This window comes from Condylura cristata, unplaced genomic scaffold (assembly GCF_000260355.1).
Source record: "Condylura cristata isolate star-nosed mole 26May11 unplaced genomic scaffold, ConCri1.0 scaffold00003, whole genome shotgun sequence".
Classification (NCBI taxonomy): Eukaryota; Metazoa; Chordata; class Mammalia; order Eulipotyphla; family Talpidae; genus Condylura; species Condylura cristata.
The window spans coordinates 40,096,026-40,108,320 of NW_004567104.1; the positions used below are offsets into that span (position 1 = coordinate 40,096,026).

Below are 12,295 nucleotides of genomic sequence, written 5' to 3' on the forward strand. Positions count from 1 at the left end.
GAGCCTTTCCCTGAAAGTGTGTCAATGTCTGGGTCCTTTCTAGAACCTCTGCTCAGGACTCTAATTCTTTCTGCCCTTTATTTCTAAATTTATATATTTCTCTCTTCTCTCAGTGTAACATCCTGAGTTCCTCGGCTTACAGTTTATGATTTTTGATCTCCGGGACCACTTTAAAGGGAACATGGACCTTATCTCAGCCACCACAAGTTTGCTCCCTACCTTGAACACAGGACAGGAAAGTTGTATACATGGTATGTGAATGCTTCTCAAGATGCTAATTTAATAAGTTATTGAAAGTCTAAGAAGTTATGTGTCATTGCTCTATGTGACCCTGTAGTGGCTAAATTGTATGAATATTTAATTTCCAACACTACTGACATGAGGAAATTACAGTTCTGGTTGACTGAACTTTTCAAAATAAGGTACAGTGACTCAGACATCTTTGTGGTCTCAGCTATCACCAATATCTGTTTGAATCTATGTATACACTAATTTTTTAAATCTATGTGTCTTAAAACCATTGAAGCATGACCTTGAAAAAATATCATCAGCCTTTGAGAGAAGAAAATCAACTTTTGTCGAATATCACAGATGTCACAAATCTGGATTTCTCATTGAAGTCTCAAATGGATGAAATTTTTTTCTAGTTTTAAAAAAATTTCTTTTTACATCATTCTTCATTCTGTATGTTTTTTCATCTTGGTTGCTATCCTTTGGACTTTCACTAGTTTTGATCCTATCCCCCACCCCGCCCCCGGAGAATGTCTCTGAATTATTGTTGTTTGTTGATTTTCATTTTTACTTTATAACAATTTTTTCCCCCGATCCCTTACATTCCTGCTATGAGTGAAACCATCCGGTATTTTCCTTTTTCTTTCTGTCTTACTTTGCTAAGAATGATCCCTCTCAGATCCATCCATGTTGCTGCAAATGGCATGAATTTATCTTCAAATGGAAGAATTTAATTGGTTTCTATGACCAGAGGATAAATTAATTAGTACAATTAGCCTGGAGAAAATAGTTTCATATCGAGCCTGAGCTATCTGACTTTGCGATTTCCTGCTTCTTCCTAAATTGTCTCTATTTGATTTAAATCAGAAAATAACTGCATGAAGAATTTGGAAATGGAAGTTTCCTTTAATTGATATTCAAGATATCTTGTAGCTTGAAACTTTATTATTTAGAGAGAACATGTAGCCAATATTAGCAATGATCTTGTTCCATTGATAATTATCTAGAGATTAAAAACATTTGCCCTTCCCACAGCTGTTGAGGAAGTGCTTCCTGTCACTCATTTTCTCCATAACATAAAGTAAATCTCCACTGGTTTAATGACAATAAGCATTTACATTTGACATGATTTGATGGTTGGGAAGAAATACTCAAATTCTTTCACATAAAAGAAGTTTCATAATCATAAGCTATCAAAAAGGGGAAAATATATGCTTGGAATCTTGCTTTGATTAAAATCTCAACCTAAAAATGGCAACAATTCAAATTTCTTTACAGTTTAATTGTTTGTTTCACTAAATTTTGAATGAGAAAAGCTTCAGTGCTGGCACAAAAGGTGGTAAGCGGAAGGAGAAGTCAAAGAAGGAGCTACTTTGCAGATCAGAGCGTTTGAAAGTGAACAGCCAATTTGACAAGAAGCAAAACCACAGAACAGTGTAGCAAGTCGCCTTTCTGTTCATGTTGTTTCACAAAACAATTCTGGCTCTTCCTACTGTCCTCTCTCTTTATTTCACAGATGTTGCTGTGGTTGGTAACCTGATCCAACCCCAAAGACCTCATGTGAGAAAGGGAAAACATATCTGAGTTTCCCAGTCCTGATATGCACAGGAAGTGAAGCCATCACCTGCCATGCTTGGAATTGGGAAACTGTTTTGGGTCCTCTTCCTAGACCGATACCTGGGTGTCTGGAGTACTCATGGTAAGGCACCTACAGATATTATTTCTTGTTTTTATTTCTCAAGGAGTGTTGGAGGCAATGTTTTCTCTTGTCAGTCTTGGTAGGATTGTGGATGATGGTAGATGAAACTGTGTCGTTAGCGTTGCTCACAGAGACTTTATAGAACATCGACCAAACTTAGAATGTGGTGATCAAGTCATAGTTTGGCCAATTTCCTTCAAATCACTTTCTTGTTGTAAGAATAGAGAGTGGGGTAAATATTATAGATAGTTAAGTATACACTTATCACAACTACTAGCAGAAATGTTCTGAATGCCATCTGATGGTGAATAAATAGTTAGTTCTTTTTCAGTTAAGGTGAGTGTGTGCATCAGCGTTTGGCTAGGTGGATGTCGAATGACTGGGGTTAAACCTGACTCTGTTTACTCTTCAATATGTTGCTAAATAAAACAGTGCTGCTTCCTTCAGTGGAATGTGCACCTTGAGAAAAATGAATTTAAAAGTGTTGAGAAGTAAAAGATTGCAGCATTCCATCATTATTTTATTGTGTTGAAAGAAGATGGGTGCTCTATGGAAGTCATTTGATGTATAAAAAGCTCAGGTTCTGCATGGATGATGTTTGGCCACTCCTGCAAGATTTTATGGAGGCAAAATAAGGCAATTTCTCCCTTCTGGTGTGTTCACTTGCCCCCTTACATTGACACAGGGACCCACAGATTGTGAAGAGGGATGGTCTATTAATAGTACAAGAAGTTTCTGATTTCTCGGGTTTGGTTTTAAATATCTTACTTTATTATCCCCACAAGCAGACATATCTTATCAGTTTGCATGCTGTGGTTTTAAATCAGAAACTGTAGTCACTGAAGTCCTAGAGAATGTCATCTTCATTTCTAGAATTGTGCTCTCTGCGATGCCAAGATGGCATACAACCAGGTGCAAAGAAAAGTCCCTTTCAGTACCTAGGCATTTTTATGTTTGTAAGAACTTGATATTGGTTTGATGAGGTGTTGAGAAGGCTGCCTGAATTTCACTTTCCATACAAGCCTACAAACAGAGCAACCACCAGAGTCAAACATTATTAAATACACTTCATATCAATTTGAGAAACAAATAGATTATTCTTGGTGGAATAAAGTGAAAGCTTTTATGGTGCTATTATCACACTGGAAGAGAAAAATATTCCTCCTCCCAACATGTTTACAGATTTTACCTTGTGTGTCAGACTTGGGTTTATTTGTTGGTGCTACCAGTTTGCCACTTACTATGTGAACTTGGGTAAGTTTCTTTCCTTTTTTTTTTTTTTTTTAATTGAGGTGACATTGGTTTACAACACTGTGTGTGACTTAGAGGTCTGGGCTCACACCTTCGGGTGCTGTCACCACACCATACCCACCATGCGAAGGTACCCACTGTCTTCCACTGTCTTCCACCTTTGCTCTTCCCCCTCCCTCCCTGGTTAAGTTTTGTATCTAAATTATGGCCAATACTTGTAAAGACTATAAGCAATGCCAATGGTACAGAGACTGGCATAGGAAGTATACATAATCAAGGCTTGATAAATGTTAATGGGAGGTGATTTTTTACATTATCATTTAAAATAGCTGAATTTGGGGCCCTCCCTGGTAGCACTGCAGGTTAAAGCACAGCACTAAGAAGCTAAAGCTACTTCGGCATGAGTTTGATCCCTGCCCCAGAGGTGACCACATGGCGTGGCAGACCTATCCTGGCCCACCTGCTGCTCCCCTCAGCAGTGTACTTCATCAATCTGCCAATTCTGCTCCCCACTCTGTCTCTGGTGAATCCTCTCACTGCCCCTGTACCTCTGGCCTGTACCCCAGTTCTGTATGCATAAATAAATCAATCTTAAAATAGCTGAATTTGAAAGCTAAAATTTAGTGGATACCAAAACATACTGTACAATACCTTTAGCTCCAAATAGAATGAGCTAAACTCTTTAGAAAGGGCATGAAGAGCCTGGGACAGAGAGCCAGCTGGGGATCTCATCTTGTGGTTGATGGACTGCGGCATAGCTCACGTTAAAAGAAAGACATGGGAGGAAATAGGGCAGATAAGAGAAATTGTTGTCTCAGAGCTGATGACGTTAAAGCCACATTCATTTTAACATTTAACATTTGTACCTAAAGTAAAGCCACATTCATTTTAACATTTATATTGTTTATATTTTAACATTTATATTTCCTATGACTAACTTAAATACTGAATCTTTACATTGACACAGTCTCCAGTGTTTAGAAATAATTTTTAAAGACCCCCCCCACTCCCCCAGCAATGTAGGATCTGTGTGCCTCTTCTGGAGTGAAGGCTGTGTCTATAATATGCTTTAAAAAATATATAATGTTTTCTGCAAACTTCCTGTGAAGGTCTTTATTTATAACAAAATTATACTTGCTTGTTTATGTATCTCAAAAAAAAAAAAATTAGAGGGGATTCTGTCCTTTGCAGTCTGGCCTATCGAGGAACAAAATGAAAGTACTGAAAGTGTTAGTGCCTTCCCTTCACAGACAGATGGACAGATCTTCCTGGCAAGGATGAGGCTGCAGGTGGAGACTCTGGTGAGTCATCTGCCACATAGTTGACCAGAGGCTCCAGCTGAGAAGACCTGAGCCACTTGCTGAGTGGAGGCTTAATTGAGGGTTCCTCCTTTAAGCCGGCTGGCACACTGCTGTAAATATCTGGGTGCTGCCTGGCTCACTACATATGACCCAGGGTAAAGGAGCAGGGAATCTCTGGATGGTCTGTTCACTGTGATAGAGAGTCTGCTGGGATCTTGTAGCAGAGACTAACAGCTTGGCTCCATTGAGAACACAGTGGCTTTGGCCAAGACTCCATTCAGGTCTCGCCTGTGTCCTCTTTGTCCTTGAGTGAGACGGTTCAGCTGGGCCTAGGAATCAGCACTGCACGTTCTCCACACACTCTTGCTCCACCATGATTTGGCCATATCTTTGGGTCAGAGCAGGAACAGTAGGGGAGCAGGTGCTGTGCAGCTAGCTGCCTAGCATTCCTTGAAGTTCTAGTTTTGTGGCTCTGGATGGGTCTTTATCAGACTTATTTCTATGTCTCTAACTATGTGTTCCTGTTGAATTATTCACAAATATGCTAGAGGGAGTACTTTTCCTTCTGCCAAAAGCTTGCATGTTTTATTCACAAAGATGCCCGCCACAAAATAGGGCTGTCTTTTACGTAAATGTCTAGGAATGCATTCTGTAACACAGGATTTCCTGGATCACTGAATGAAAAGATTAACCCCTGTAGTAATCACAGGCTTGAGCAGACTTTCCTGATACCGAGAAGCTCTGTAATTGTTGCTTTCTCTGTCTCACTATCAAAATTTCCTCTGTTTACAGTGAAATCCAAAGCTACTTATCTTGTTTCATTAATACTTTCCAACTTAATTGCCATTTTTGTGTGTTTCACCTTTACTTCAAGTTCAGAAGTGCTGAAAGAGAAATGTTCACAGGCATCTGTAATCAGGTGCCAAAATGCATTCAACCTTTTGCATTTTTTTCTTGCTGAGACAGTGTTTGGAGTGGTTAAGACCAGGGCTTCCAGAGCCAGGTGCCTGCCTTGCCGAGCCGTCTCTGCCTCTCACTGTAGCCATGACTACACCCTCTGTATGTTTCTTCAACTGTGACACAGGAACGGCAATGATGTCCTTCCAGAATTACTCTGAATATTAAGTGAATTAAGTCTGCACAGTGCTTAACACAATGTCTGATGGACCGTAAATGCTGTGTAAGTTCTCCAAATAATGCTATTTTTCTTGTTAGTCCAAATTTAATTATCTTGAGAGATGCCTCAAAGTAGTACTGGAAAGCCCTTCTCTCATTTGGGATTGATAAAAGTCACCTACAAATAACCCAAGATTCTATAGCTGCTGGTTAGTATGATTTAAGATTTTATCACTCATGCAGAAAAACATTTTTATGGGATCCCCTGCCTTTCCTCTCTCTACTGTATTTATTTACCTGATGTCTGTAGCAGTCATTATGAATTGCTGCCCGTAGCAGCAGGGAATGTTTGGGACAGAGGCTATTGGCAGACCTGTTTTCCATCTTGCCTCGGCCACCTCTGGGTCTTAGATCTTGAACAGTCATTCAATACTATCCAAACAAGTATTTATTGCAGTTTCTGAGACATTTCATAGTGCTAAGAAGTCTTCCTGTATGTTCTCAGTTATTTCCACAGCTATCCTGCCAGGTAAAAATTTGTGTTTAAGAGTTAGCCAAGCCTGGGTTCAAGTCTTAGCCTGGCTCATGTGCCACTAGTTGCTGGTGATCTTGAGCAAATGTCTTAGCTCCTCTACTACCTGGTGTCTTCAAATTACAGACAATAGTAGTAACTACCCCATAAAATGTGAGATTCAAATGAAACAGTATAATAAGGCAACTAAAAATGCACAGCACATAATGAGACTTCAAAAAACATTTTGCATCCCTATTTCTCTCCTGTTAGGGGCAACTAGCCTGGGTCAGTAGCACTTTGACAATGTGATATGTAGTGTTCTTGTGGGCAGTGGCAATGGATATGAGCCAGTGATTCCACAAATGTGACTTAGATGACCCATATGCTACCTGACCTGATTTTTACTAAAACTCTCTCTTGTTCTTTAATATCTCAAGAATTGGCACTGGTATTTTATAAGCTTAGCTAACATAGTAGAAGCTATGACAAATACTTGAATGATTGTTTCAAGACAAAACAATTTCAGAATTTTCCTAAGCTAAAACTCAAGAGATATAGGGCTTAAAGGACTAAACTGCTCCATATAATTTGATTGAAGATAGTCTCCCCTAAAGTAGTCATATTACAGACACTGTGAGAAACTGTAGCCCTAGAAAATTGCTTCTAACTGTGCTGAATAAATGCCATGTTAAAACAAATTCAAAATTTTCAACATTATAAGATTTTCAAGAGAAGATAGTAATAGAAGGTGAAACTCAATTTTCTCATTTCAAGATCACTGTTTTTTTTAAGTAAAAGGACTAAATATGGATTCACACATATGCATGTTGGATCTGAATTAAGTTATTTTCAGTTCCATTTTTACTAGAGGAACTTTATTTGGTGAGGTGCTGTCTTTTCTAATGTCTCAACATTTAGGAAGGAAGTAGAAACCTTTCTCTACAAAAGAAAAATAGCAAACAATAGTCACAGGGAATTATTTTTTTATTATTATAGAAAATTATTTTTTAAGCTACTTCTGTGTCTGTGATCTATTATGTGTTGGTTGCCAGGTACATGCATGGGGATGAGTGAGTCTTTCATCTCACAGTAGGGATGGAGGTACAGTCTGACTGTGCAAGTCTAGGTTAGTTACTCTGGTGGAAATTGTGCCATGTGGGCTTCAGATGCCATGTATGTATTCCCCAGGGATGACCAGGGATGTCCTCCTAGGGTCATTGATGAGGGACAATATGGTGGCCATTGTTGTATGTGATTTGGAATTGACTGTGTTCAGCCACTGTCTCATGTGACTCTTGAGTCAAGTTGTTTTGAGGAATTTAACTCTTTTACACCAAATTACACCCCAAACCCACACCAGCTTGCAAGATTGGAGGCATTTCTTGCTTTTCCCTGTGCTCACCTCCTGTCCCCCACCATCCTAGCCCTTCAGAATAAGGCAGGTTGGAGCATCCTCATACGTGGAGATCTTTCTCCTCCCGAATCTGAAGGCTTCTCTCCTCTGTATCCTTGCCAGCATGTATCTGAAATTTTGTTTGTCTATTGAATATATCTGATAGAAGCAAATTTCTTATTGACACCATAGAAACTTATTGTTATACTATACCATTCATAATCACTTTAGTTCTTGAAAAATTATTTGTTTACATTTCTGTATTCAACTCTGATTCTCTTAGCTCAAGTAAAAACAGTCTTCATTCTTTATAGCCAGTCATTCATTTCTTTTTCTGAATATAGCCATTTTGAACTTTCCATAGATATGCAAGAAATTTTCAATGGAGAGATAATAGATAATGAAACTCAGGATTTTCTTCATGATAATATTTAAAATAAAAGTTTATAAAAAATAAGAAATAATTTATTTCTTATATAAATCAGAAAATATATTTCTAATTTTTAATAAAATGAATAAATGTTTCACAATTTACCCACTCTTTTTAGCTCCTGGGGTTGTTTATACCTGAAGTTACATTTGCTCTATTTCCAGCTACTAAACCAGGCAGCTGTTTGTGGTGGGCATTTCTTTCTGATAGGCTGATTTAAGTATCTGGATGGTCCTGGAGTGTCACTTACTAAATATTTTCAGTATCACCCTAGAGTACATAAATCAGGCCTTACCACAGTGCATACTTGTAAGTTCCAGTTTTTCGCTAGTGGTTGTAAGTTAACCACTACAAGGTACATGGAGATACATACATTTCACCTCGAAAAGAGCTCAGCTGTTTCTGCTCTGCACCCTTAGTGATTGGGAGCACTCATCATTGTTGTGAACAGGAAGCATCTTCATCAAGGGTACATTCAGTTTCAAGGTACATCATAATTTCTTGTTTATATGCTTTTCTAAGGCCTTCTCCTGCTATAGTAAAGAATCATCCTAAGAAGGCAAAATATCAGATAGGAAGACAGATGCATAAACACACATTAAATTGTAATAGCTATGCATGTCACACAAAAAAGCATGGGACATTTTAGATAAGGAGGTAGGACTAAATGCATGTGATGAAGTCTAAGCAGTTTTCTGAAGGCATTGAAGAGTCTTTCAAGGGTTTTAGGCACAAAAATCTTGTGATTATATTTTTTTATTTTATGAATACAAGCTGTAAAAATTGCATGGATAATGATTACTGGGACAGAATTGGTGGGGGGGAGCAAGGTCAAGTTGTAATGTAGAAGACTAGTAGGTAGACTGTGACGATAAAGACAGGAAACAGAATGGGCATTAAATTAAAACAGCAGCATAAAACCAAATATAGATACTTGGGGTGCTGTATCAATGTGGTGATTGATGGAACAGACCATTAAAGGGTAAAGAGGCCCCATGACTCCCAACGTTAGCTTTCTGTGACAAGGTAGATGATGGTCTACTGTAACAAGGGGAGCAGGCCCAGTTTTACCCCTTGGTGGGGTTTAGCGTAGGAGAAGATTCACCCTCACCCATGAAGTCTTTCCTGACTAACCCAACCAGAAGGGCCCCTTCTCTCTTGGAGATCTAAGTGCTCTGAGAGATTGTATCTTGTTCAAGATAATCAAAGTCCGATGGGAAAATTGACAGTCAGTATATGTCTCTTCCCACATCTGCTTTGCACTGGGATTTATCACATTACCGAACACTCACAGACAGTGGGAAGTCCACATCTCTGGGTTTGTACAGTAATTTATAGTACAGAATTTTAAAACAGTTAAATGCTCAGTCTACTTTTAATTCTCACTGTGTACCAGCAATTCTGACAATATCTGTGTTCAAATATTCTTCACCTTATAAATTTTTTTGATCAAAATTCTAAATAACTACTGTGGTTACTGCTCTTTGATAAACAGTGCATTCCACTTGAAGATTAACACAAAACTTTCAGTTACAGAGTTGCTCCTGGATGCACACAAATTCAGATCCATGTGTTCACTTCAAGAGTAAATACACAAGGTTCAGAATCACTGTAATTCAGAACCCCTGTTTGTTTTTCTGATCCCTGTGATGTTACATATGCCTGTATTCACATGGAACATTTTAAAGAACCAATAACAGCACAGTAATTGTAGTCATGAAAAAACAAAATGTAAGCAGTTTCATTTCTGTACACTTTGTAACCATTTTGAATATTTATTTAAAACAGTGAAACAATACAAACTATAAGATCTATTTTTTCTTAAGTTTATCCATGAGGTTTTATTGATTAATTTTTTTACAATCGAATTATACACTCATCTTTTAAGTATGGTTTTAAAATTAAAGAATGAAACAAGAAAATAAAAATTCACAATAATGGTACAATTTAGTAATTGCTAAATTTCACCTTTGTAGAATTTTGGTTGTAATAGAATTCACTTACTGGTTACTAAAAATTATTTCAGTATATAATATAGTATAAGAAGGATTTTATCTGTAACTGTCCTATCTTTTCTATTTTCATATTCTTTACATTTTTTACAACTCTGGCACAGAGTTATAGACTCCATGATGTATAATTGAATTTCCAAGCATGTGAAAAGGGAAGTTAGGAGGCTGAAGCAGTCTGCTAACTGTAGGGAGAGAAATGAACTTTGGGAAAACAAGGGTTTCACTTGGCCTTTTTGCTTCTGTCCACACTTCTTTGTCATAAATCTAACCACATTCAGGTGTTATACTGTTAGGTACTTCCTTTTGATAAATTGCCTTACCCTTTCTCTTCACTTTTTTAAAACCTCATTCTCATAAAGTAGTTTGTTTTCATTTTTATTCTGAATTTATGGAAGCACCTGAATTAGGAAGTCTTAAAGTGAACTTATTTGAAATCTCCAAGTACTTATAAATATATATAAGAATTCAGAGGTTCTAAAAATTTTCTTTAGGACCCATGTCTCAACCAGAGTCCTGAAAACTGAATCATGTTTCAGTTATTCTGATTAGAGGTTGATGAGGTGTGAGCACAAATCATAGTGAGGATTATTAGGTGTAAAGAAATAGCTAACAAAAAATAATGTTGCTACTAGCCAAGAAATAAAGTGGAACATGATAATGGGTAAACTGGTATATGGAGTGCTAAAAGTTTGCCAGTTTGACAACTGATCAGTGTTAGCACGCTTTGTTTTTAAAAAGAGACCTGTGGTTATAATCTCCAGTTTATGTTACCTACGATGTTGTGTATATGTTAAGATGCTCGAAGGTTATTGAAAGACGTTAATGCAGGGGATGGATTATATGTATTGTTGGATGAATAGCAAATAGGACTGTTCAGAGAGAGTTGAGAGATTGAGTGAGTTCAAAACAGAACCAAGAGAGAAAAAGAAGGATGTAGAAAAAAACACTCAGAGAAGACGCTCTTAAGATCTTAGCCTTAATTCCAGTGGGGGGATAATACAAAAGTGTAACTCACTACAAAGTGCTTTATTCAAGGAAATGTTGACTTATTTTACCAGCCTAGGGAGTCATTCCATAGTAGAATATTCCATGATTTTTATACACTTCTGATGTAACTGGTACAATATGTTGAAGTGATTGTTATAAACTGGTCCATTTCTGGTGCTTTCATATGACCCAACAATCACACTCTACCCAAAAGACACAAAACACTGATTCAAAAGGACACCTGCACCCCCATGTTTATTGCTGCTTTATTTACAATAGGAAAGACATGCAATCAACCCAAATGCCCAAAAGTAGATGACTGGATTAAAAAGATGTGGTACATACACACAGTGGAATATTATTCGGCAATCAAAAAAGATAAACTCATGCCTTTTGCAGCAACATAGATGGAACTGGAAGGGATCATGCTGAGTGAGATAAGCCAGAAAGAAAAAGAAAAATATTGGATGGTTTCACTCATAGCAGGAGCATAAAAAGCCAGCAGGGAAAATAATAATAATAATCATAATGAACAACTATATACCAGAGACATTTTACGGGGGTGGAGTGGGGAATGGGATCAGAAATAGGGGATGGAAGTGCACTGGACTATGGTGATGGCACACGGGTGATTTGGTGATGAGAAGCCCACAAGCATTACAAATGAGATGGGAAAAGACACAAAATGATGTAAAAATGAACTATTATATTAAATAAAAAAAATTGGTCCATTTCTCACAATTTTTTAGTGTGAGTCTCAGAAGGGATAATATAGTCTAACGATCAGAAAATGAATAAATGTTAGTTGAAGTTTGCCCTTTGGAGGTCAAAATGTTTATAAGTAAATGTTTCTGGTGTATTTCCTTGTAAAATAAACTTAACACTTTTTGTTTCAAAAATGGAAGACATCATTTTAAGTTGTATAGTTGATTCAAGTGTATCATGATGAACATAGTTGTTACTTTTTATTTATAATACCCTTAGCTAACTGGGAAATGACAATGTAATTGTAAGATTCATGTATAAAATAAGATAAATTTTGGATCTTACAATATCTGTTTGCTTGCATTAAGAAAATTTCCTTTTCATGCATATTGGGTCTCAGTTATATTCTAGATTTGAGATTATGAGGTGAATACCTTCATGGAAAGTTAAGAGCAACACAATTTTTCAATGATAAAGAGAATTAAAAACAATTTTCTGGGCCCTCCCTGGTGGCGCAGCGGGTTAAAGCACTGCACTAAGAAGCTTAAGCCAATTCCACCTGAGTTCGATCCCCGCCTGCCCCGGAGGTGACCACATGGTGTGGCAGACCTCTCCTGACCCGCCCGCTGCTCCCCTCAGCAGTGTACTTCGTCGAT

General features: G+C 37.6%; 1 protein-coding gene across 1 annotated transcript in view; it reads left to right on the forward strand.

The window, feature by feature from the left end:
- Positions 1 to 1,817: 1,817 nt before the first annotated feature.
- Positions 1,818 to 12,295, forward strand: part of BTLA (B and T lymphocyte associated) — a 28,974-nt gene continuing 18,496 nt past the window's right edge. Inside the window, exon 1 of the mRNA XM_012731672.1 lies at positions 1,818 to 1,930. Coding sequence (XP_012587126.1) covers positions 1,861 to 1,930 — 70 coding nt within the window. The 5' untranslated portion in view covers positions 1,818 to 1,860. The remainder of the gene's footprint in view (positions 1,931 to 12,295) is intronic.